This window comes from Rhinoderma darwinii, chromosome 9 (genome assembly GCF_050947455.1).
Source record: "Rhinoderma darwinii isolate aRhiDar2 chromosome 9, aRhiDar2.hap1, whole genome shotgun sequence".
Taxonomy (NCBI): domain Eukaryota; kingdom Metazoa; phylum Chordata; class Amphibia; order Anura; family Rhinodermatidae; genus Rhinoderma; species Rhinoderma darwinii.
In genome coordinates this window covers 37,066,626-37,093,164 of record NC_134695.1, presented here as the reverse complement: position 1 = coordinate 37,093,164, position 26,539 = coordinate 37,066,626, and the positions used below count along the sequence as shown (strand labels likewise).

The following is a 26,539-nucleotide window of genomic DNA, read 5'->3' as shown; positions in this document are numbered from 1 at the left end:
GCGGGCGTCTTTTTTACGCGCCGCCTTTTGACAGCGGCGCGTAAAAAAAAATGACCGTCGGCACAGAACATCGTAAGACCCATTCAAATGAATGGGCAGATGTTTGCCAACGCTTTTGAGCCGCATTTTCGGACGTAATTCAATGCTAAAACGCCCGAATTACGTCCGTAAGTAGGGTGTGTGAACCCAGCCTTAGTGACGCCCCCGGCTGCTAGTGCTGCATTGTTGGGTCACTTAGGAGACCGTCGGCCATGAGAAGTTTGTGGGGGGGGGGGGGGCCCAGTAAGAATTTTTGCATCGGGGCCCATGAGCCTTTAGCTACGCCCTTGACTGTCAGCGATGGTTGGAGACTGTCATTATATAGGGACACAGCCCTTTGACAAGGAGAATCGTAACAACTATTTGTCAATGCTCTCACAGAAAGGTGGTGTTCCCTATAGACACGGCAGAGCGGCGGTGGGGAAGGGGGGCCCAAGTTTGTGGAACAGCCCAGGGCCTATAGTCTACTTAATCCGCCACTGTGAGTAACTACTGCACAATTGCTCTTTCTAGTGGCAGAGTAGAGAAAAGTAGCTTTTTTGCCACCACTCATACTTACCTATCAATAGCAAAGAATGATATTGCTTTGTTTTTTTGCCTTAATTTTTGTCAAAAAGATTGCGACTAGATGTTACTTTTACGTTCATAGTAAAATACTATAATGTCTATATACATATCATTTTGGCTTTTAGCGTTTTGTAGTGTTTTTGGGGTCAGTGGCACAAAAATAGACAGCATGCTCTAGGTATTACATAGTTACAAAGTTAGTACGGTTGAAAAAATACATATGTCCATCAAGTTCAACCAAGGGATGGGAAAAAGGTAAGAGATAAAACAAACATTCTACACATTCATATAGGAGCTCATATTTTTTAGTTCTGGGAAATTATCTAAGCCTTTTATAAAGCCTTCTACTGTAGCTATTGTGACCAGCTCCTGCGGTAGACTATTCCATAGATTCACAGTTCTCACAGTAAAGAAGACTTGTCACCTCTGCAGATTGAACCTTTTTTTCTCCAGACGGAGGGAGTGCCCTGTAACATCCACAGCCGCAGACTATCGTTCTTACTTGCACCCTGACGGCCACGGCCATGGCGATTGAGTGGCGGGCGGCATCTCCCTCCTGAGAGACGCTGGCACTCACTTCCGCACTGCTGCACTGGTTCCCGTAGGGTGCGTGTGCACGCTCGGGTCCGGCCTTAAAGGGCCAGTGCACACACATGAGTAAAATCTGTAGTTAACCCATGATCACCCTGGACTATAAAAATGGCTCTGCCCTTCCACTCTTTGCCAGAGCGTTCTTGTGTTTACCCATGTTAGTCTTAGCAAATGGTCCATTAGTGTTATCCTGTTCCCGTTGTTCCCGTGCCCTGCTACCTGTATCCTATGCTATATTTGTTCCTGTGCCTTAGGGGGGATTCACACGAGCGTGATTTTCGTGCGTGCAGGCTGCGTATTTTTCGCGCGCCACGCACAGCCCTATAGAAGTCAATGGGGCAGTTCAAACAGTGCGTGATTTGTGCGCAGCGTTTGTTCGCTGCGTACAAAACGCGACAGGTTCAATATCTCCGCGTATTTCGCGCATCACGCATCCATTGAAGTCAATGGGTGCGTGAAAAGCACGCAGGTCGCACGGAAGCACTTCCGTGCGAACCGACTGAAACAGCGCACCAGCTGTCAAAAGGATGAATGTAAACAGAAAAGCACCACGTGCTTTTCTGTTTCCAAACATCCAAATGGAGTGTCTTTGAGATGAGCGAACCCGGACAATCGAACCGAACTTCACCGGGTTCGGCCGAACTAGTTTTGTCCGAACCTGGCAAAAAATTTCCGGTCAGGAGATAGTCACTGTCCAGGGTGCTGAAAGAGTTAAACTGTTTCAGCACCATGGACAGTGACTACCGATCCCAATAAACATGAACCTGTAAAAAAAAACGAAGTTCTGACTTACCGATAACTCCCGGCTTCTTCCTCCAGTCTGACCTCCCGGGATGACAATTCAGTCCAAGTGACAGCTCCAGCCAATCACAGGCCAAGCACAGGCTGCAGCGGTCACATGGACTGCCGCGTCATCCAGGGAGGTGGGGCCCGATGTCAAGAGAGGCGCGTCACCAAGGACGCGTCACCAAGGCAACGGCCGGGAGGGAAGTTCTCGGTAAGTACGAACTTTTTTTTTAACAGGTTTCTCGATATTGTGTTCGGCATTCACTGTCGAGGGTGCTGAAAGAGTTACTGCCGATCAGTTAGCTCTTTCAGCACCTTGGACAGTGACGGGCGTCGACTAGCCTCATCTCTATGATGGCGGCCGCGCGAAAATCACGCAGCCGCGCATCATACACGGATGACACACGCAGCTGTCAAATGGTTTTTGCGCGCGCAAAACGCAGCGTTGTTTGCGCGCGCAAAAACGCAACGTTCGTCTGAATCTGCCCTTAGAGAGTTGGAGTCATGTTGTGCCACCTGTCACGCCTGCTGATATACACCATGTCTGGTGTCTGCAGGTTCATCTGTGCTGAGCCTCCGTTACTATCTGGACTATCAAAGGTACTCTTGTACTAGGACCAGTGGCGTAACTACCGCCGTAGCAGCAGTAGCGACTGCTACAGGGCCCGTGGCATGAGGGGGCCCGTGTCGCCCGCTGGCACGGGCCCCCACCATGGCCGCAGGCTCCGCTAGCAGCCGCTATGGCTGCTACAGCGGGACACCACTGAACAGTACAGCAGAGCAGGGAGGTATCTCCCCGCTCTGCCATTAAACAAAAGACATGTATCCCCTATCCACAGGATATCCACAGGATAGGGGATACATGTGTGATCGTCGGCAGCGATAGGGAGAACGGGGGACTGAAAGTCCCCTGAAGTACTCCATCACAAACCTCAGACTTCCGGGGTCTGTGTCGGCAGCTCCGTAGAAATGAATGGAGCGCCGGTCGCGCTTGTGCGCATGCGTAACTAGCGCTCCTTTCATTTTTAGTGAGCTGCGCAGACGCCGGAAGTCAGAGGTTAGTCATGGAGAAACTTGGGGGACTTTCGGTCCCCCGTTCTCCCTATCGCTGCCAGCGATCACACATGTATCCCCTATCCTGTGGATATCCTGTGGATAGGGGATACATGTCTTTTGTCGGGCACGCTGTAGGTCACATTTTTTTGGGAAGGGGGACACTGTATGGCGTTCCCTACAGGGGGGGGGGCGCCATATGGCGTTCCCTACAGGGGGGGCGCTGTATGGCGTTCCCTACAGGGGGGGGCTCTGTATGGCGTTCCCTACAGGGGGGGGGGGCTCTGTATGGTGTTCCCTACAGGGGGGGCTCTGTATGGCGTTCCCTACAGGGGGGGCACTGTATGGCGTTCCCTATAGGGGGGGGGGCGCTGTATGGCGTTCCCAACAGGGGGGGGGGGGCTCTGTATGGCGTTCCCTACAGGGGGGGCTCTGTATGGCATTCCCTACAGGGGGGGCTCTGTATGGTGTTCCCTACAGGGGGGGGCTCTGTATGGCGTTCCCTACAGGGGGGCTGTATGGCGTTACCTACAGGAGGGGGGGGGGCTGTATGCCATACTGCCCCCTGTAGGGAACACCATACAGCCCCCCCTGTAGAGAACGCCATACAGCCCCCTCTGTAGGGAACGCCATGCAGCCCCCCTGTAGAGAACGCCATACAGCCCCCCTGTAGGGAATGCCATACAGCCCCCCCCTGTAGAGAACGCCATACAGCCCCCCCTGTAGAGAACACCATACAGCCCCCCCTGTAGAGAACGCCATACAGCCCCCCTGTAGGGAACGCCATACAGCCCCCCTGTAGGGAACGCCATACAGCCCCCGCCCTCTAGGGAACACCATACAGACCCCCCCTGTAGATAACGCCATACAAACCCCCCCTGTAGATAACGCCATACAGACCCCCCTGTAGATAACGCCATACAGACCCCCCCTGTAGATAACGCCATACAGTCCCCCCTGTAGATAACGCCATACAGCCCCCTGTAGATAACGCCATACAGTCCCCCTGTAGATAACGCCATACATCCCCCTCTGTAGATAACGCCATACAGCCCCCTGTAGATAACGCCATACAGACCCCCCTGTAGATAACGCCATACAGTCCCCCTGTAGATAACGCCATACAGACCCCTCTGTAGATAACGCCATACAGAGTCCCCCCTGTAGATAACGCCATACAGTCCCCCCTGTAGATAACGCCATACATACCCCCTGTAGATAACGCCATACAGTCTCCCCTGTAGAGAACGCCATACAGCCCCCTGTAGATAATGCCATACAGCCCCCTGTAGATAACGCCATACAGCACCCTCTGTAGATAACGCCATACAGCACCCTCTGTAGATAACGCCATACAACCCCCCCTGTAGATAACGCCATACAGCACCCTCTGTAGATATCTACAAAGGGGGCTGTATGGCGTTATCTACAGGGGGCTGTATGGTGTTATCTACAGAGGGAACTGTATGGCATTATCTACAGGGGGGTCTGTATTGCGTTATCTACAGGGGGGTCTGTATGGCGTTATCTACAGAGGGGGCTGTATGGCGTTATCTACAGGGGGCTGTATGGCGTTATCTACAGGGGTGGTTGTATGGCGTCATCTACAGGGGGGGCTGTATGGCTTTATCTACAGGGGGGTTGTATGGCACTATCTACAGGGGGGACTGTATGGCGTTATCTACAGAGGGGGTTGTATGGCGTTATCTACAGTGGGGGCTGTAAAAAAGGCACTATCTACAAGGGGGGGGGGTTGTGTGACACCCAGGGGAGGGGGGGCCCCAGTCAAAAGTTTGCTATGGGGCCCAGTCTTTCCTAGTTATGCCCCTGACTAGGACTGTTGTTTGGCCAGCTACTACGGCGGTGCGGCCTAGTGGGTCCACATACCCACTGAACATGCCCCTTGTCTTTTGAGGGGCTTTTACTTGGAACAGGTTTTCACTATATTTCTTGTATGGACCATTCATATATTTATATAAGTTAATCATGTCCCCCTCGTCTCTTTTCAAGGCTAAATAGGTTTAATTCTTTTAATCTTTCCTCATAACTTAGATTCTCTATACCCCTTATTAGTTTAGTTGCTCTTCTTTGTATCATTTTCAACTCCAGGACATCGCTTCTATGAACTGGAGCCCAGAACTGAACTGCATATTCTAGATGAGGCCTCACTAATGCTTTTAAAGTGGTAATATTATATCCCTGTCCCGCGAGTCCATGCCTCTTTTAATACACGACAATATCTTGCTGGACTTTGAAGTAGCTGATTGACATTGAATGCTGTTATTTAGTTTATGATTTACAAGTACACCCAGATCCTTCTCAACAAGTGACTCCCCCAGTGTAGCTCCCCCTAGGACATATGATGCATGCAGGTTGTTCGTACCCAGGTGCATAACTTTACATTTATCTACATTAAACCTCATATGTTCTGCCATTTTTCTCCATAGGCTTCCCTTTACAGTTTAAAAAATGGCAGCAAAAACGCCTGCACAAAATGTAATGAAATAAAAACCTCCATTAACCTCTAGGCACACCACGACGCAACTGTAAGTCCCGGTGGCCAGTGTATTAGCGCGACAGTGTGCACCAGGAACTGGGAATCCAGCTGTCCCCGACAGCTGACATGTTTCCGATCAGCGTCTCATTGCCGCTGATTTTGCAATCGCCGCATTTTAGGGGTTTCGAGTTCATCGGCAGACCTCACAATGAAATCGCGATGTTTGCCGATGGTTAGCATGGCAACCGGAGGCCAAACAATGGCCTCCGTGTCTGCCATGTACGGAAGCCTATCAGGACCAGCTTCCTGATAGGATTCCTGTCAGAGTGACAGGAAGTCACTGTGTCATTCCCGATGCACACTTTAATTTTCACAGGTTCCCACTTTATGGCATTTCTATGATGATGCCCTCAGTAGTCATGGAATGGGGATGGGGGGGGGGTTTGTTTAACCCCCTTTGCCTACATATAGCTACATGCTAAGCCCCCTTTCTGGACTTTTAAGCCCCCTGCATACATAACGAGGGCCCACATAGTGTAGGGTTCCTATCAGCACACAAATTTTAAACTGTACTACCTGTCTCTGGCCCGCCCTTTGTTGGGCGAGTATGAATTTCTACTGACCTAATGTGGTCATATTGTTCTATTTGTAGTATTGGCAATGATCTGCGATCTAGTTTTGTCGCTCACCCTTTTGCAACTGTATTCTCACAGTGGATTTCTGTATGGTTGCTTTTAGATCCCTAGGTTACTATGTACACTTGTCTTTGCTTCCTGGTGATTGGTTAGCGGGTCCAGAGGCTCGCCCCTTGCTTGTGACGTCAGTCCTGACGGTCACACGCTGGGATTGGCTGGCTGGACGCTGCGTCATCGCTAGGTGGGAGGGACATTACTTACTTATGTCCGGCGTTCGTCCGGCTCGTGCGCGACCAGCTGACTAGTGTCGTGCATGAGCCAGGTGAATGCAAAGCACGCAATAGGTGCTCGCCGGCTGTTAGTTGTTCAACTACAACATTAAATATGACCTCTGATGATGCACTCTGTAAACCGGGGGTGCAAAAACGCGTAAGGATGCAATTTCATTGGCATCTGTGTCCAGGGCATCATATCATAACCAATGAGAAGGGGAGTGACATGTTGGTACCAGATGTGCACATAGGTGTGTGGTACCTTTTATGTACTGCTCCTGTCTGGTCACTTTGCTAACGCCTGTTTAGTAATCTGGCTATTTAGCCTTCTTTTCAGTGTTTTGATTTACCTTAATAAAATTAAACTTTTAATCATTCATATAGGCAAAATAACTGTGGGGTCAAAATGCCAACTATACCCCTAGATAAATTCCTTGAGGGGTGTAGTTTCTAAAATGGGGACACTTTTGGGGGGTTCCTAGTGCTTTGGCACCACAAGACCTATTCAAACCTGACATGGTGCCTAAAATATAATCTAAACAAAAGCAGGCCCCAAAATCCTGTAGATGCTCTTTTGCTTCTGAGGCCGGTGTTTCGGTCCATTAGGACACTAGGACCACAAAAACTGCAGAATCTGGGCAATAAATATTGATTGCGTTTCTCTGGTAAAACCTTCTGTGTTACAGAAAAAATTATTACAAATGAATTTCGGGAAAAAAAAAATTGTACATTTCCCCTCTACTTTTCTTTATTTCCTGTGAAACGCCTAAAGGGTTAAGAAATTTTCTGAATGGTGTTTTGAATACTTTGAAAGGTGCAGTTTTAAAATGAGGTTATTTATTGGGGGATTCTAATATATAAGGCCCTCAAAGCCACTTCAGAACTAAACTGGTCCCTGAAAAAATAGCCTTTTGAAATTTTCTTGAAAATGTGAGAAATTGCTGCTAAAGTTCTAAACCGTGTAACGTCCTAGAAAAATAAAAGGACGTTCAAAAAACGATGCCAAACATAAAGTAGACATATGGGAAATGTTAACTAGTGACTATGTTGTGTGGTATTACTAACTGTTTTACAAGCAGATACATTTACATTTAGAAAAATGCAAATTTTTCCTAATTTTATCTAAATTTTGATGTTTTTAACTAATAAATATTGAATTTATCGACCACATTTTTCCACTAACATAAAGTACAATATGCCACAAGAGAAAATAATCTCATAATCACTTGAATAAGTAAGAGCATTCCCAAGTTATTACCACATAAAGTGACACGTCCGATTTGAAAAAATCGGCTCTGCCACAAGGCCAAAACAGGCTGCGTCCTAAAGGGGTTAAAAAACGCTTGTTGCATTTGAAAAATGCTGGTGTTTAAGATGCTAGACAAATACCCTGTGTGGAGGCCTAAAGGTAGTAGTTGTTCCACACTTTTTAAAATCAATCACTCCGCAGCATTGTATTATTTGTTAAATAGCAGATGTGTTATCTCTCTCTGATCCAAATTAGTTGAAGAATATAATACGGTTCCACAGAGCACAAGCACATTTTCAGCAGCTAATAATCTCCAAATTATGATAAGGCCTAATGGTTATTTATTAGCTTTTTGTCAGCACATTTTAGCAAATAAACAGTCTGTGCAGATCCTCTTTGTCTATGTAATACCACGCTGGGAAAAACACAAAGTGTTTATGATTAGAGCAAACCATTTCAGCAGCACTTAAAGTGCACAATCGCAGGACAGAACATAAGTTAGCAAAATAGCTATTTTTAAAAGCTGCAATCTTTAACAAAATTAATGTAAACCAATGAGGCGGCATATTGGCATTGACTTTAATTAAAGATTTAGTTAATGTTACTGTTCTCTATCTTAAACAAAGGCTCCTTTTGCACCGGACAATTTTTGCTATAAAGGTATGTTCAAACAGGGCGGATACACTGCGTAAAAGCACACAGCGTATCCGCCCTGGGCGCCACAGGGAATATCGGACGAGAAAACGCACCAAATTGTGGTGCAGTTTTTCGTCCGGAATTCAGCTAATCTACCAGGTTCAGCCAGTTATTCAAGTCCAGTTGTAGCCACAGTTTTTACATGCTTGACGAAGACCTTAGTTCGAGGTTGAAACGCGTAGCACCAGTATTTTTATGTATGTATACGAATAAATCACTATTTTTTCGAATACTTATGGTGGATCATTTAAGAATCTTGCACTAGAGCGCCCCACAAAGGAGTATTTTTAACACTATCTGTCTACGTATGTTTTATTTTTTCGTCGATTGAGCAGTGTGAGGGCTTATTTTTTGCAGAACGAGATGTAGTTTTTATTGGTACTACTTTTTGGTACATACAGGTTCTAAAACCAGCGTTTAATTTTTTTCTTTACGGCGTTCACTGTGCGAGTTAAATAATGTTATATTGTAATATTTTACTGACGTGACAATACCAATTTTTTTTACATTACGATAGAGGAAAAATGGGACATTTTTTTTAACTTTAATATTTTACATTTTTTGTAAACTTCTAAAAAGTTTCTTAAATAATTTTTAATAAAAACCCTGTTGAAGATTTGAACCAGCGATCGTGAGTGCGTCAAGGGGTTAATACCATCTATAATAACCCAATCTTTAATACCATCTATAATAACATCATCTATAACACCATCTTAAATAAAATCTAAAATGACATCTATAATAGAATTTCGATCGCATCTTATATTCTCATGAAGACTTCTCTATAGATGAAACCCCTGTTTAGAGAACAGGAGAAAGATCCGGTAAGTTTTATGTTAATAAATGTAACATTTTCATAGTTGAGGTATGGCTCTTCCATGTGTGGGGGTTACATACTGGTCCCTACTGGGGATTTTCTATACCGCTTATTAGTTTAGTTGCTCTTCTTTGTATCTTTTTCAACTCCAGGGCATCCTTTATATGAATTGGAGCCCAGAACTGAACTGCATATTCTAGATGAGGCCTCACTAATGCTTTGTAAAGTGGTAATATTACATCCCTGTCCTGCGAGTCCATGCCTTTTCTTTGTGTTTTTGTCTTATTTTTAAATGGCCTTTATCATTTCCATTTTGTTTCTGTGTTTTTGCTTATTTAAAATGTTTCATTCTTTAATAGGTTCTGACTATTTTATTGCCTGAAGACCTGAAAATTGAACAATATTAGAAAAAATTTCAGCCCGTCTGATTTAAAGTTGTAGTCAGGGTCGGACTGCCCATCTGGCTATCCTGACAAATAAGCCATTGTCTGCAGTGGGCCGCTCTCCTCTTCATCCCTGGCATCTGTAGCTCTTCCACATCCTCTCTGACCTGTCTCTACATGGGCCAGTCACCCAACCCCTGCAGTCTCGGTTCTGCTCCTGCTAGGTGTATGACATCAAAGCAAGGGTTAGGGCCTCTTGGGAGAAAAGATGAGGCCCCCAGATTACAGTACTGTTTATAACAGGAAGCCGCAGTGTGCTTGTCTACATGTGTATACAGGTGAAGAGAGAGGAGTGAGGGATTGCAGGATGAGACTGTATGTTGGAGGGGGCTGAAGGGAATGAAGTTCTGTTTTTACATGGGACTGTATGTTGGAGGGGCTGAATAGAGGAGAAGGATGTTTTCCACATAGGACTGTATGTTGGAAGGGGATAAATGGAGAGGAGTGATTTTTTTTTTAACATGGAAACGTATGTTAAAGGGGGCTGAATGAATGGGAGTGATGTTTAGCACATGAGACTGTATGTTGAAAGGGCTCAAGGGTTGTGGAATCATGTTTTTACATGGGACTGTATGTTGGAGGGGGCTGAAGGGAGGGGAAGGATGTTTTGAACATAGGACTGTATGTTAGAAGGGGAACAAGGGAGAGGAGTAATATTTTGTTTTCACATGGGACTGTATGTTGGAGGTGGCTGAAGGGAGGGGAGTGATGTTATTTTTTTACATGGGACTGTATGTTGTAAGGGATCGTTGTTGAAACATGTAGGGATTTTATCAGCCCTTGGATAGGTGAGCCCTGCTGTTCTGCTCCACTATGTATTTATTAATTGGCTATCAGTCCGGCCTTGGTTGCGATATATAAGGTTTAGACTGACTACCATCTTCACATCATCTTTATCTCCTTCCACATCTCCTCATCATTCTGGACCTCCATCGATCCTTTTAATAAAGAGGATATCTGCAGAGGTACTACAATGATTATCAGGCTAAGTGCGCCATCTCCAGTATTTCATCATCCTTGACAGGACATACCTCCAATGATGGTGACATTCCACAAGTGTCTTTATGCTCCAGGATGCTAGATCCTCCTGTCTACAGAAATCAGCAAGAAGTTCTCCAAAAAATTACTCTGTGACAATTCTGCAAATAAAAGAATATTTTCTACACAATCAGAGTCTTTTGTGTTACAGGGTAACTCTGACTTTGAACTGAATTTAGTTAGGAAACCCCTATAAGTAATTACCAGTAATATTCCTCCAACTTTATTGACCCTTGGAGTAAAACATAGACCCGCCTAAACAAGGGTAAAACCTACTCTTTTAGTAAATATTATCATATTACAGATATATCTTTGTCATCTGTGGCGTACTTAGAAGACAGGGGGAACCATAACAAAGATCAACATGGGCCCTCAATTATGGTTTTGTATTTTGCCACTCTGAAAAGTAGGGTCAGCTGTCTGTTTTTTATTTCCTTGGCTTGTGCCACTGATCTTTCAAGAACCTTGCAAAGCCCCTGGCTGCTAGTGATGCATTAATGGGTCACTTAAAATACCAAGTAATGCAGCCAAAGTTACGGGTGGGCTGCAGCCATCAGCCATGAAGAGAAGTTGGGGGGCCCAAGAAGAACTTTTGCACCAGGGCCCATGAGCCTTTAACTATGCCCCCGCTTAAAAGTATATACTCTTTAATACATACATATATACACAGATCACCCATAACATTAAAACACTACTACCGCTACTACCACTGACAGGTAAAGTGAATAACATAGGTTATATCATTATATTGTCACCTGTAATTTTTTTTTCTTCGCTCAAGGGTAAATGGGTGGGGTACTTGGTACTGCATTGGCCAATCTTCTTTTTTTCTTTTTCTACTTTGTGTAGAGGCTATATGGAGTAGATTTTGGTTTACCATGCTATTTTGGCTTCATTACTGTAGCAATAGTTTTATGAAGACAATGTTGACGTACTTAGGCTGTGTAAAATTATAGAAAGTACCGTCTTTAGTCATGTATATCTTAACATTTAAAACATTTGTTTTGTACTATTTTGAAAAAAAAAGTAATAGACTGATAATTAAAAAAAAAGCAACAATTGTACCTGTCAAGGGGTGGGATATACAATATTAGACAGCTAGTGAACAGTCAGTTCTTGAAGTTGATGTGTTGGAAGCAGAAAAAATTAGCAAGCTGAAGGATCTGTGCGACACAACGGCCAAATTGTGATGGCTTGGTGATCGGGTAAGAGCATATCCAAAACAGCAGGTAGGGTTTCCCAGTATACGGTAGTCAGTACATAGGGCAACTAGTAAACAGGTGACAAGGTCATGGACACCTAAGGTTTATTGATGCGTGTGGGTAGCGAAGGTTACCCTGTCTGGTCCAGCCTGCAGTAGAGCTACTGTAGCACAAACTGCTGAAAAAGTTACTGTTGACTATGATAGAAAGATATCAAAACACACAGTGCATAGCTGCTTGTTGCATTTGTGGCTGCGTAACTGCAGACCGGTCAGAATGCCCATGCTAACCCCTGTCCACCGGCGAAAGGTCCTTCAATGGGCACGTGAGCATCAGAACCGAACTATGGAACAATGGTAGAAGATCTCCTAGTGTGATGACTCATGTTTTCTTTTACATCATGTGGACGTCGGGTGCATTTGCACCTGGGCAAGAGTTGGCACCAGGATGCACTATGGGAAGTAGGCAAGCTGGCTGTGGCAGTCAGATGCTTCAGACAATGTTTTGTTGGAAAAACCTTGGGTACTGGCAATAATGTTGATGTTACCACCTACCTAAACATTGTTGCACACCAAGTACACCCTTTCATGGCAACAATATTCCCTAATAGGAGTGGCCTCTTTCTCTAGGAAAATGCGCCCACCATACTGCAGAAATTGTTCAGAAATGGTTTGAGGAACATGACAAAGAGTTCATGGTGTTGACTTGGCCTCCAAATTCCCCAGATTTGATCCATGGAGGCCTCACCGTTTACTTACAGGACTTTAAGGATCTGCTGCTAACATCTCGGTTCCGGATACTGTACAACAGGACATCTTCAGCGTCTTGTGGAGTCCATGCCTTAACGGATCAGAGCTGTTTTGTCGGCATAAGAAGAACCTAAACAATATTAGGCATGTGGTTTTAATGAATGGATAATTGGTGTCTGCTATTTTATTTTTTTTTTTAATGGCTCAAGTTAAAATTAGATGAAATGCTTTTGTTTCCTCTTTTCCTCTGTAAATATAAACAAATGCACAATTTTGCTTTCACAGAATTTTCACTGCAGTTCCACTCATGGATGTAACTCATCTCCTCTGGTAAGTAAACCTCTGCTACACAATAAAAAATAGTGAGTCTTTTTAGAACCATAAATGTATTAGTTTGACTGTACAATTGCTTTTAACATTCATCTGACTAAACCATACTTGAAAGGAAGGATTGTAGAACGATACATGTTTTAGTATTTTATGTAAATGCATACAAAATATATAAATTTTTAATGAAAACAAAAAGAGAGCCAGGGCTACACAACCTGCAGCCTGCAATGCCATTTGATGCGGCCAGTAACCATCGAGACATAGAAAAATTAAATCGCTTGTCTGTGTCCCATTCAGAAGGATGCGACTGTCAAAGGAGGGGGGTGGGCTCTGTGTCTGACATTAATGGGGGCTCAGTGGCAGACATTCATGGGGGATCTGTGGCTGACACTTATGAGGTTTCTGCATTTGGCACTAGTAAGGGACCCTACGGCATTGGGGTCACTAATGGGTTATTGGCCTCTGTAGCTATCACTATTATGGGGGCACAGTGACTAACTATGATTAAGAACTTTACCTGGTAATGTTAAGGAAGCAATGTGTGTCTCTAATATGGTGAATTACAGCTATTACTGTAGCTGTAGCTATTCAGGGCATATTAGCAATCACAGTTATGGGGACACTGTGGCTGCCACTGTTTTGGGGGGCACCGAATTTGGCACTATTATGAAAGTACTGTGGCTGGCACTGTAATAAACTGTATTTAAGCAAATTGAAAGGATTGACTGGATGAGAATATCCATTTTCTTATTAGGCATTCTGAATCAACATCGGAGACTCTCTTGTTTGGGACCCCCATCAATTAGGGCATGGTCACACGTGGCGGATTTCCTCCGCAACTGTCCGCATCAATGCCGCACCTAATCCGGGTTGCGGATTACGGCTGCAGATCTGCCCAAAATGTGCAGAAAATTGATGCGGACTAGCTGCTGCGGACTGCGGGAAAAGTGCTTCCCTTCTCCCTATCAGTGCAGGATAGAGAGAAGGGACAGCACTTTCCCTAGTGAAAGTAAACGAATTTCATACTTACCGACCGTTGTCTTGGTGACGCGTCCCTCTTTCGGCATCCAGCCCGACCTCCCTGGATGACGCGCCAGTCCATGTGCTTGGCCTGTGATTGGCTGCAGCCGTCACTTAGACTGAAACGTCATCCTGGGAGGCCGGACTGGAGACAGAAGCAGGGAGTTCTCGGTAAGTATGAACTTATATTTTTTTGACAGGTTGCTGTATATTGGGATCGGTAGTCACTGTCCCGGGTGCAGAAACAGTTACTGCCGATCGCTTAACTCTTTCAGCACCCTGGACAGTGACTATTTACAGACGTCTCCTAGCAACGCTCCCGTCATTACGGGAGCCCCATTGACTTCCTCAGTCTGGCTGTAGACCTAGAAATACATAGGTCCAGCCAGAATGAAAAAATGTCAAGTTAAAAAAGCAAGACGCATCCGCAGCACACATAACATGTGCATGACAGCTGCGGACTTCATTGCGGAAATTAGAATCTCCATTGAAGTCAATGGAGAAATTCCGCCATGAGTCCGCCACTGCTCCGCAACAGACAGAGCATGCTGCGGACACCAAATTCCGCTCCGCAGCCTATGCTCCGCAGCGGAATTTTACGCATCGTCTAAACGAACACTGCTAAATGAAAGTGGAAGTCAATGGAGAAACGGCTCCGCTGCGGATTAACGCTGCGGAGTGTCCGCAGCGGAATTTAAGTGAAATTCCGCCACGTGTGAACCCAGCCTAAGTAGAAACAGAGTGAGACTGCAATGAGCGCCTATCTGTCTCTGGAGGACTCAGCATGTGCATGCATTACATGGAGTCCCATTGATGTCAATGGGCACAGTGAAACGCTTAATTTCCCTTGTAGTGTAGCTGTAAGACATGCTGTAGTGTTCCTTCGGAGATGACTGTTGGTTACTGGGGGTCCCAGCAGCTGGACCCTTTTCACATTTTTTGCGACCCTTCGAAGTAGTACAATCTGACAATAATGGCTAAAAGAGGTCTTGAATGAGGGAGCCCCATCTGTTATGAACAATTCCTTAATAGTGTATCTAAAACCAGTCAACTCTTTTAACTATTTGTACAAAATATATTATTACTGTTCTCCAAACTTCTTTCATGCAAAATGTTAACTTTTTGACTATTTTAGCACAATGCCTAGATTTGCTAATTATTTTTTATGCAACAAGAGGAATTTTCATAACTATTTTCAATCAATTTCTGAAAACCTTTTTGTAATATTTTTTTTTCAACCAGGAAAGATGTCAGCTATATCTTAATTGCCTTTCCCTACACAGTTTGGTGCACACATGCATTAGCTAAGCTTATTCCAGGGTAGGGCCTTGTCCACACTAGTGTTTTATTGCAGAGTCTTTATGTGAAAACAACTGATCATAAGAGATCAGTCCATGGATTAATTTTCATAGCACAATCTTCTGGCAAGGTGTCTCAGTTTGCAGTAATACAAAGACATATTGAGCAAAAAGATAGGAATTTGTGCATTTTTTAAGCCTGTTCATCACTAGATGCCTCTACAATGTAAAATGATGTAATGACAAATTTAACTTTAAAATTGCTTTATTGACCTAAAATGTATTCATCTGTGTCCTTTCTCTTTTAGAATTAGAGAACTTCTGTCAATACTGAAAAATTTGACTTAAAGGAAATGCACATTTTATGGTACTCATCAAAGAACAGGAAAACGAATCACAATTTTTGTAACTGATTTTCAATATTTTTTTTAACCTTTGCTGTATAGCACCGTGCTACACTTTGGACCTCAGAGGAAACCCAGAAATTTGTTTAAATACAGAAATGTTATCGTGCAATCTTTCTGCAGTGACAGATCAAAAGACTCCCTCTATGTCTTTAATGAACATTGCTCCATGTGTTTTATTGTCTTTGGCTTTTATCATTGGGGCTCCAGGGAACATATTGGTAATGTGGAGCATTTATGGCAAGCTGACGAAGATTCCTGCCGCTGTGCTAGTTATCGGAAATCTAGCACTTGCAGACTTACTCATCCTTTTAACTCTACCTATTTGGATATATACATTAGCTGTCAACAAATGGGTTTTTGGAGTGGTGTTTTGCAAAGTCTTGGTATATGTCATATACTCCAGTTTGTATGTCAGTATATTCCTCATAACTCTGTTGAGTATGGAGCGTTTTTTGGCTGTGTTTAGACCATTCCATCTGCAAAGATGGGCCAGACAACGTATTTTTCTAAAAATTACAATTTTTATTTGGATAGCATCTGCAATACTTGGTATTCACTCTCTTCCCTTTTATAACCCAAATCAAATAAAACAACCGTTCGATTGTGTTCTACATGAATATAGCAGTGTTAACCTAAGGGTGATTTTTCTTCTTTTGGAAAGCTGTATAGGTTTTCTGGTTCCATTCGGCATTATTATATTCTGCTACACTTACTTATGGAGAAAACTCAAAGAAATGAAATTTGTGGGCAGACGTAAATCAGACAAAATAATCATCATTGTGGTGGGCACATATGTCATATGTTGGATTCCACACCACATATTCAACATTTTGGATATCATCTCTGTTTTACTGGAAACCTGCAGTTTCAGAGGAATTGTGGCCATTGGAAGTACTATTTCTGGATCTCTGGTGTTCATAAACAGTTGTTTGAATCCCATGTTTTATTTCTATTATGCAGTAAAAATAAAAAGCACCACAAAGATGGTCAAACTGAAAATGCTTTTTGAGAACATTGGAGGAATGTCGACAGAACAGAAACCAAGTGAAAATAATGAAAATACAGTAGACGGAACACATTTTGACTACATTACTGTGGTTACTGGTGACCTTCAGCTGGTTTAAAAAAAAAATCAATGGACTACTTTCCGGTTTTATGTAAATAATGCTTAATGAATGAAAAGTTATACAACTTTATAATATGCTTTGTGCGTTAATTCCTCACTATTTGTAAGATATTTGAAAGTGAATGAGAACACTCTATACAATGTATCCGGTCTAGGCAATGCTCTGAACTCCAGACTGATACAGTGTAGCAAACTCCCAGAGAGATTTGTGCAGCTGCTGCCTAGGCTGGATATCATTTTATCCACTTCTTATCTGAGAGTAGGACTAGGTGTGTAAAGGATTGCAGCCTGTGAATTGTCTTGGGTTCTACTCACCATTCTAGTAAATATGGTGCTTGGTTCCAGTCACAAAATGTTAACATAACCAATTCATTCAATCTGTATTTCTAAATGCATTCAGTTGTTGTTTCAAATTTTACATTTTGTAATAAACTATTATATCTCTATGTATTTTTTGTGGTGTAACACCCAAAAGTTACTAATGTCAGTGGAATGAGCCATGCAGTCAACATACAAAAGCCATTCAATTATATGTAGTTAGAAGTAATTAATAATTTATTCAAGTTTTTAGCATACATTAGCATATTTAAAACACAAACACATATATTTCTTTGGTGTAGTTGTGAGTAGCACAATCTAGAAGTAGACACAGCTGAGCAGAAATTATGGTTCCATAATGCTAAATTGCGTAAACTTTAAAAAACACCAGTCTTGCTGTATGTTTACCAATTTTTTTTGGTGCAATTAGTGATAAAGAATTCTGGTGCATTAGGCTTAATAAAAGGAATCTGTCAGCAGCTTTGACCCCTCAAAATGGCTGACAGCGCTATAAAGAGGACATGGGAGCAGTGTAACCATGCCTAGGGTGATGGTCATGCAGGATGGACCTTTTATGGGTAGTGATCCGGGCTCTCTTCACTGATTGCTTCCCAGCTCCTCCCCTCTGTGTGACAGATCTTGAGTCCAATCAGGAGACCGCTAAATCTGTCCCTTAGAGGGAAGGGGCTGGCGAGCATTCAGTGAAGAGAGCCCGGAGCACTGTGCATGAGGGGGCCACCTCCATGGCACTCTCGATTGTGGCATCAGGGACATAAATACCTGGATTTCTCGGTCATGCAATCTGCCCCAAGTATGGTTACACTGCTCTCCCCATTCTCTATCAAGTGCTGTCTGCTGTTTTCAAGTGGTCAAAACTGCTGCGCCAAACGTTGGCATAATGCCATTTCAGAGCCTTAGACATTGTTTTGTTATATTACTAGATTTCAACAATTAGTTTTTTTCTTCTGGAATTTCCTTAAATTGTGACAATGTTTTTAGAAACGGTGTGGTGATTACTTCCTTATTACGCTAAATATATAGTCTAGGTTTCAATTCAACGTTGATGGGAAATACCGATACCACATTATAGGAAGTGGTTCATTGTAATAATTGCTGCTACTAAAGGTGTTGCAACTAGTTATTCAGTTAAGGAGGCAGAAAACAACAACCAACTGTCACATCTAGGAGCATAACATTTGCAGTGAATAACCAAAATATTTTATTGAATTTTTTTAGGATTGACCTAGATGGGTAAAACAGCAAGATGTGGTGCGATTCCAAACATTATAATGGGATCGTTATTGGTATTAACTTAAATCTAAAAATTAAAATAAACACATAATAAGTAACTGTCGAAGAAGAAATTCTAAAATGCTAAAACCCGAAATAGATTTCTCAAGAATACAAAATTGAATTATATAAAATGTGTCAATATGCTGAACCCCTCATAATAGCCTCAACCCATAAGGCAGTTCTGTACAGGGCACTAGCCAAGATAAAACAATCACTCCATTCCCTCCATATGGTGGATCTGTGGAGATGCTTCCACCTACACAATAAAAGACTACTTTCACTTTTTGGCTCCTTATAAATCCTTGCAAAGTATTGATTATATATATTTGTTCTGAGTGCTCTTTTACACCTTTGTCAAAAACTCTTTTTCCTCACCTGAAAACATTTGTTTCCAAATTCCTTTGGTTTCTTAAGTGCTGACTAGGCGGTTCCATGAAACATTACTTAAATTACTTACATTTTTAAATTACTAAAATACAAAAACAAAAAAAAACATTACTTAAATCACAATATACGGAAAATTATCTAAAAGAGCGAGCTGTATTTTTCAACGGCACCATTTTGGAGTGCATATACCTTATTAAGTTTTATTCACTTTCTTTGGAAAAGGGAAAAAAACAGCAATTACGGCATTATTTTTTCTTTAATTTGCGCTATTAGGACCTGTTCACATCAGCATTGGACTTCCATTTACCTTTCCGTTCATTTGTTCCATTAGACAAACAAAGAGAAACAGAAAGTATAGTTTCCGTTTGCGTTTAGCATTGATTTCAATGGTAATTTTTTGTTTCTGTTTGTTTGTTTGGCTCCGTTCCGCTAGTTTTTTTTCACGGAAACAATAGCGTAGAGTGCTGCGCTATTGTTTCCGTAAAAAAACCCGAAAACCTAGCAGAACGGAGGCAAACTGAAACAAAAAAATATATACAATTGAAATCAATACTAATGCAAACGGAAACGATACTCTCCGTTTTTGTCTGTTCCTCTTAGGGTATGTTCACACGGCTTATTTACGGACGTAATTTGGGCGTTTTACGATTGCAGTAATACCAAATATTGAAAGAATTTTCCACAAACAAAACATTATTTTTTTTTAAATGTAACTGATACCCCACTCCAATCTGAATATGCTCCATTAATGACCACCAGTGGCGGATTATAATTAGGACGGTTCGGGCGGCCGCCCGGGGCCCAAGGCTTTTGGGGGGCCCATGGCCGACCGAACCACACATGATCGCACGGCCCCCCTCATGCCCGGTGTGGCGTCGCTTGCACTGGAGGGGGCCCCCGGTGCTAGCGGTAGCCACATTCACACATCAATGAAAAGTTACTATAGTAACTGGGGCCTATGTAACGAACTACACGGGCCCCTGTTACTATAGTAACTGACAGTACTTACCCCTTCTCTTCCTGGAGCGCATCGGAGGTTCTAACGTCACAGCGCTATGCGCAGAGCATAACGTCACGATGCTATGCGCCGCGCACATCGTCCCGACAGTTGATGGAGTGAGGACCAGCGGCCGAAGAGGAGGTAAGTTTAATTTTATTGTCTTGCTGATGGGTTGGGGTCAGACACCTGGGACCCCCGCTAATCAGCTGTTTTGAAGGGGTTGCAGCCGCTCGTACGAGCGGCTGCAACCCCTTCAAAACAGCTGATTAGCGGGGGTCCCGGGTGTCTGACCCCAACCCATCAGCTATTGATGGCCTATACTGAAGATAGGCCATCAATGTTTAGGGACTAGACAACCTTTAAAGCCTACCATGTGTTAGGCGTAGATACAGGGCCCCAGCTTATACTGCATAAGAATACTGTCTGCTGGACCCTGTATCTAAGCCTACATTAGTTATATTATGTGTGGCACTATGTACTGGGGGCTGTGTGTGGCACTATGTACAGGGGGCTGTGTGTATGTGGTGTTTTACAGTGTGTGGTATTATTATATTCAGGCGCACAGTGTTTGGTGCTATTATATTTAGGGGTACAGTATGTGGCACCATGATAACTTTATTTTCATTTATAGGTGTGGAAATGTTGGAAAAGTGAGGAGTCGAAGACATCTGAGTGGCAAATTCTGCAGAAATCAGTCATGGCCGGGAGAAGTCGTCATGTGCTCTGGATCGGATGAGAAGAAAAGAGGAAAAAAAAACTACTAGAATCTGAGACGTCGTCACATGTGAGTCACTAGATTTATAGAGAATCTGTCACCTCTCCTGACATTTTTGTTATAGGAAATCCTTGTATTTCACAAAAAGCCTTTCTGCAGTCCAGGACTGATAGACAATTCCCCTTGTCAGGAGGATGTGTCCCTGCACAGTGTGATACTATCAGTATGTAGGGACACAGCCCTGTGACAAGGGGAATCCGTAACACCCATTTGTTAATGCTTGCCCAAAAAGGTAGTGTTAAAAATAGTTACGGCGCAGCGGTGCGCAAGGGGGGCCCAAGTTTGGGTAACAGCCCAGGGTCCATCGTCTACTTAATCCGCCACTGATGACCACCCTCTTTGTTTTCACTGTACCAGTTACTCACCCAACTACACACATTTCCCCCGGTCCAAAAACTCTAATTTTATGTACCAACTTTGTATGTGGAACAGTATAAAATGCTATGTAAAAGATATATGACATCCGATGACTGACCCGGTCCAGTCTAGAGCTTACCTTTTCATAGTAGCTGATCAGATTAGCTATACAGGAGCTTTGCATGCACCCCCCCTAAACCCATGCTCTGCTATGTATTAAGGTTATTCTCAGTGAGATACTTCAGGCAGATACTCAGGGGTGTATGCAGTCTGGACTGGGTGACTTGTATTTTTTGAGACTTTTTTAGACAGCACTGCAATTTTTCCTCTGACATTTAATGAAGATTTAAAGAGAACCTGTCACTAGGTCATGTGATAAACTGGGTTACTGACCTGAATAGCGCTGTCTTCCTGATTGTAGCGCTGTTTTCTTTATTCTATGTACAGTATTGATTCCATCAAAATGACGGAACCCTTGTACAACTGAGACAAATGGAAACCATTGGCACCCTATCCGTCACCATTGAAATCAATGGTGATGCAAATGGAAACCTATGGTTTCCATTTGTGTCAGTCAGGGCTCTGTTCTGACGGAAAGCTCAATGGACAAGATGCGGCCGAACACCAAGTCGCTATGTACAAATCGGCTGTAATATATAGTGTATGGAATGGGCTCAGCCAGTGGTGAGCTTGCTTCATACTACCCCCTCCGACTATACATTTTCTTCAGTATTACAGAAACAGAGTTCTACTTCCTCATTTCTCATGAGATTCTGACTGAATTGTGAGATTTCTTATTTCTTCGAGATTTGCCAACTGAGAGGGGAAAGAGCTGATTCTATACAGCATCTGAATGTTAAAGTGAAGCTTTGGGCTCAGATCAGGCCAGGAGTAGGGGTAAACAATTTGATTCACTATCTTGTCGATTTGCTGGAGACAACTGCTAGAGGAGGGGGAAGGATACAGCTGCTTTTAAAGGGCTCTGCTAGAAGAGACTGCTGCTTGTAAAGTGTTCATCTGAAAGAGGATGAGAAAGCTGCTTGTGAAGGGTCAATCTGCTAGAGAAAGAGACTGCTACTTGTAAAGGGTTAATCTGCTGGAAGAAGAGACAGCTGCTTGTAAAGCGTTAATCTGTTAGAGACAGCTGTTCATAAAGGGTTAATATGTTTGAGGAGGAGACAGCTAGTTCTAAAGGGTTAATGTCAATTTCTCACTATATACACAAAGCCAGCAGCAGTCATACACTGAGGAGAAAGTGGGAGAGAAGTTGTGACAGGATATAGCTTCCTTGGATATATGGTGAGAGACTTTTAAGATTACCCAGCAGCCTCCTTTCATTCTAGTTGCTTCATTATACATCGGAGACTCCTCTTACATTGCTGCTAATATAACAACATCTAGCATGAAGTAAGATAGCAGCACAGATCTGCCCTGTACACAGCCTCCCTCCCGCACAATGGGCTCTCCCAGCTCAAGGGCAGAAAGTCTCACAGTTCAGTCAAAATCCTGTGAGACTCAACCTCCCAAATTAGGCCGTCTTTTTTGCAGCCCGGCAGTTTTTCATCTTACTGACGTTCCCAAACCTACAGTAGTTTAGCAGGCTTAAGCTGGTTGATCATGCAGTACTTGTTATATAGAAAATATATAACGTGGACAGCCAGCAGGTGGCATCATCACCAGCAGAGAGTCTGGTGATAGTGATGCTCAGACAGGATTCATCGCGGGACAATGTGGTGAATTGTGCTGGGGGAACTATCACTGTATTTGGGGGCAAATTGACTGTCACTACATTTGGGAGCACTGTGGCTGTCAGTATCTGGGGACACTGTAACTGTTCGTATATTTGGGTCAATGAGGCTGTCACTTTCTAGGGGACTGTCGCTGGCACTAAATCTGGGGGCAGAGTGGCTATCACTGTATTTGAGGACATCTTGCTATCAATACTTTGTATGCTAAAAACACTTACCTGTGTAACTTTTTAAAATGCTCCATGTATTTTTTTTTTTTACTAATTTCTTAAGTGCATGCTTGTGATGTAAACATTGGGATACTTATGGGCTATTTTTTAGATCGCCTTTGGCTGGTTTAGAACTGGCAATTCTTCGACTGCTCAGTGCTGTATGTGGAAAGCCGATTGAAGTTGTCTCTACTTTCAAAGGGCTAGTGCTTTTATCAATAGGACATAATAATATATATTAGAGAAAGTCTTTATTTGTTGGTCTCCTAAAACTTTTTCCCCCCTAAATAAAGGTATTCTTTAACCCCTTAATGACCAGCCTATTTTAGACCTTAATGACCAGGCTATTTTTTACGTTTTTCCATCGTCGCATTCCAAGAGCTATAACTTTTTTATTTTTGCGTCGACATAGCTGTATAAGGTCTTGTTTTTTGCGGGACAAGTTGTGTTTTTTAATAGCACCATTTTGAGGTACAAGTTATTTATTGATTAACTTTTATTAACTTTCTTTGGGGGGGGGGGGATAGAAAAAAATCTGAAATTTCGCCACTCTTTTTTGCGTCCTAAATCTACGCCGTTTACCGTGTGGGAGCTCCCTCCCTCTCTCCAAAACCACTCAGATGCGGTGCTCGCTATTGAGCACCACATCTGAGGGGTTAAACGGGTGAGATTGATACTAATATCGATCTCACCCGGCAGAGCAGGGACGCTCCCAGCCCTCAGCTTCCTCTGGCAGCTGAGAGCAGGCAGATTTCACGGCTCCCTGCTCTGTTTACTTATTCCGATGCTGCGACGTAAAAAGTCTATGGCATCAGAATAAGGCCCGTTAGTGACCGACGTAAAAAGACTATGGGCCGGTCACTAACGGGTTAAACATTTGGTTGGCTTGTGTATTTTATTTCTCAAGGCTATTACGTCAAAAAGATAAAGTCAACCATGGCATGTGTACAGATGGACAGAGGCTACGGAGCCTTAATTATTTTAGATTCCCAATGTGGAAACAGAACCCATCTTTAAAAACTTGTCAATCCCTTTAAAAACAAAAATGAAAGATCTGGGAACTAATTAATGTCAATTATTAAATAAACTCAAAAATTTGTCGTGATTGCATGTTTAATTGCCTGTTTATTTTTAGGTGTTAACTGGGACAGATATTGCAATTCTCAGTGGAAATAATACATAATTAAATCTGGGAAATGCTTAGGCAAGTTACTCAAACTTTGATTGTCTAGTCAATAATAGCTCTGCTAGAGTTATTTTTGTCCATTGCTCCTTCCACTAATGGTTGTCAGGTAAAGGGAAATTCTGTAATCAAATGTGAATTTCTTAAGTAAGATGTAAGTGTAATTTTGTGTAAAGAGTTGTGTGCCTAAACCCTATATTAATTAATAATTGTAACTTGAGCATGCCCCACAGAAATGTTTAATGATCTTTCTATATAATAAGCTTTTGAGTTTTTAATTATGTTTTTTTGTTATAAATGTCTTAGGATTTTCCTAATGACCATGTGAATTTAGTCATATAAATGGAACCATCTTACTGATATCTGTTTTTGTATGCCATGTTATGATTTAAGGGATCGCACAGTGCCTCTCTCTTTGGCCCTATATGACAACTGGAGTGGAAAGATGATGCTCCATGGCTGGTGGGCAACGTGTACGTGTCCTATTCTAATTAATAGGATCTGTGCACGATACCTGACGGGTGTCGGATAGTTGCCTCGGCAACAGTTCTGCTTGGTGTGGAGAAGCATATCTCCATGCCGATGTCAGATCGGACGAAAAAGAGAGGCGATGAAAAACCCCTATAAGGATTAATTTCCAAAACATTGACTTCTGGTGCTATTAGATTTTTCACCTGCTTTGCTCTATGAGTTCCAGGGGTTGGACTTCATTTCACATTGATAGCAAGTATCAAGTTACATATTTACATAGGTTGAAAAAAGACACAAGTCCATCAAGTTCAACCATTTTTTAATCAATTACACGTCTTTCATTGCTTGATGAATTATAACCCTCAATGCCATTCGTCATTTGATAAACATCCAGGCTTTTTTTAAATGCTGACAGTATCTACCATTACTACCTCTTGGGGTAGGGCATTCCATATTTTGACTACTCTAACTGTAAAGAACGCTTTCCTATATTTATGTCTGAAACATCTTTTTTCCCCACAAGCAATGAATGTCCCCTGGTCCTTTGTAGAGTCCTTGGAAAGAGCAGATTATGTACTAGCTCTTTGTATTGACCACACATATATTTAAACAAGTTAATAAGATCAACTATAATGCGTCTTTTTTCCAAGCTGAACAAGCCCAATTTCTTTAACCTTTCATTGTGAGGGACGTCTTTCATTTCATTTAATAATCTTGTTCCCTGCCTTTGAACCCTCTCCAGTTCTCCTAAATCGTTTTTACAATTTGGAGCCCAAGGATTTATAGAGAATTAATATTGCATTTGAATCACAGGTTTTTATCTCTCTTTTTACACACCCTAAAATCCTATTTGCTTTTGCAGCTGCAGACTGACATTGAGTACTCCTGCTTAGCTTATTTGTAACCAGAATACTCAGGTCTTTCTCTCGTTCCGTTATCTCCAGTTCTATTCTATTTAATGTATAAACTATTATTGCGTCCTAAGTGCATAACTTTACATTTATCAACATTAAATTTCATCTGCCATGTTTTTGACCATGCTGCCAGCTTATCTAGGTCTCTCTGTAATATTTTATAGTCAAGCAGAGTTTTAAGTATCCTACAAAGTTTTTTATCTCAGCAAAAACTGACACCTTGCTATCAATCCCATCCACAAGGTCATTAATATAGAGATTAAAAGAAGAATTTGGCCTAACACCGATCCTTGTGGTACCCCAATGCTGAATTCAACGAGCTGTCTTGCGGTCCATTTTGGGCTGTGTAATAGGACTGTGAGGGTTATTCACACGCGAAAAGGTGCGCAATTTTGCAAAATAAAAAAAAATCTAAATTTTTCAACTTTATGGGCGATTTTCAATTATAATCACGATTATTTTTTTCTTGATTAACTTACTCTAAAACATACCGTGGCACAGGGCTGGGATGGCCTAAAATGAAAATATCACTAGAATCACCTCTCATTGCTGACATGGGACTGGAAATAGGCGTATATAGGATGTACACCGTGTTCCAAATTATTATGCACATTGGATTTAAATGTCATAAACATTTAATTATTAGTTTTTCAATTAAACTCATGGATGGTATTGTGTCTTAGGGCTCTTTGGATCATTGTAATCAATCTCAGACACCTGTGATAATTACTTTGCCAGGTGTGCCCAATCAAAGGAAAACTACTTAAGAAGGATGTTCCACATTATTAAGCAGGCCACAGGTTTCAAGCAATATGGGAAAGAAAAAGGATCTCTCTGCTGCCGAAAAGCGTGAAACAGTGCAATACCTTGGACAAGGTATGAAAACATTGGATATTTCAAGAAAACGTAGGCGTGATCATCGTACTGTGAAAAGATTTGTGGCTGATTCAGAACACAGACGGGTTCGTTCAGATAAAGGCATAATGAGGAAGGTTTCTGCCAGACAAATTAATAGGATTAGGAGAGCAGCTGCTAAAATGCCATTGCAAAGCAGCAAACAGGTATTTGA

General features: G+C 42.6%; 1 protein-coding gene and 1 long non-coding RNA gene across 2 annotated transcripts in view; one reads left to right on the top strand and one right to left on the bottom strand.

Annotated features, from left to right (window-relative positions):
* Positions 1-26,539, bottom strand: part of LOC142660708 (uncharacterized) — a 116,214-nt gene that overhangs the window by 10,213 nt on the left and 79,462 nt on the right. The window lies entirely within an intron of this gene.
* On the top strand, positions 15,785-16,813 carry LOC142660269 (leukotriene B4 receptor 1-like). Its single transcript, XM_075836860.1, has one exon. The coding sequence runs from the start codon at positions 15,785-15,787 to the stop codon at positions 16,811-16,813; it is 1,029 nt and encodes a 342-aa protein (XP_075692975.1).

What these genes read in the sequence shown, in the direction of transcription:
- LOC142660269 (XM_075836860.1), top strand. Translation starts at nt 15,785, where the DNA reads ATGTTATCGTGCAATCTTTCTGCAGTGACAGATCAAAAGACTCCCTCT.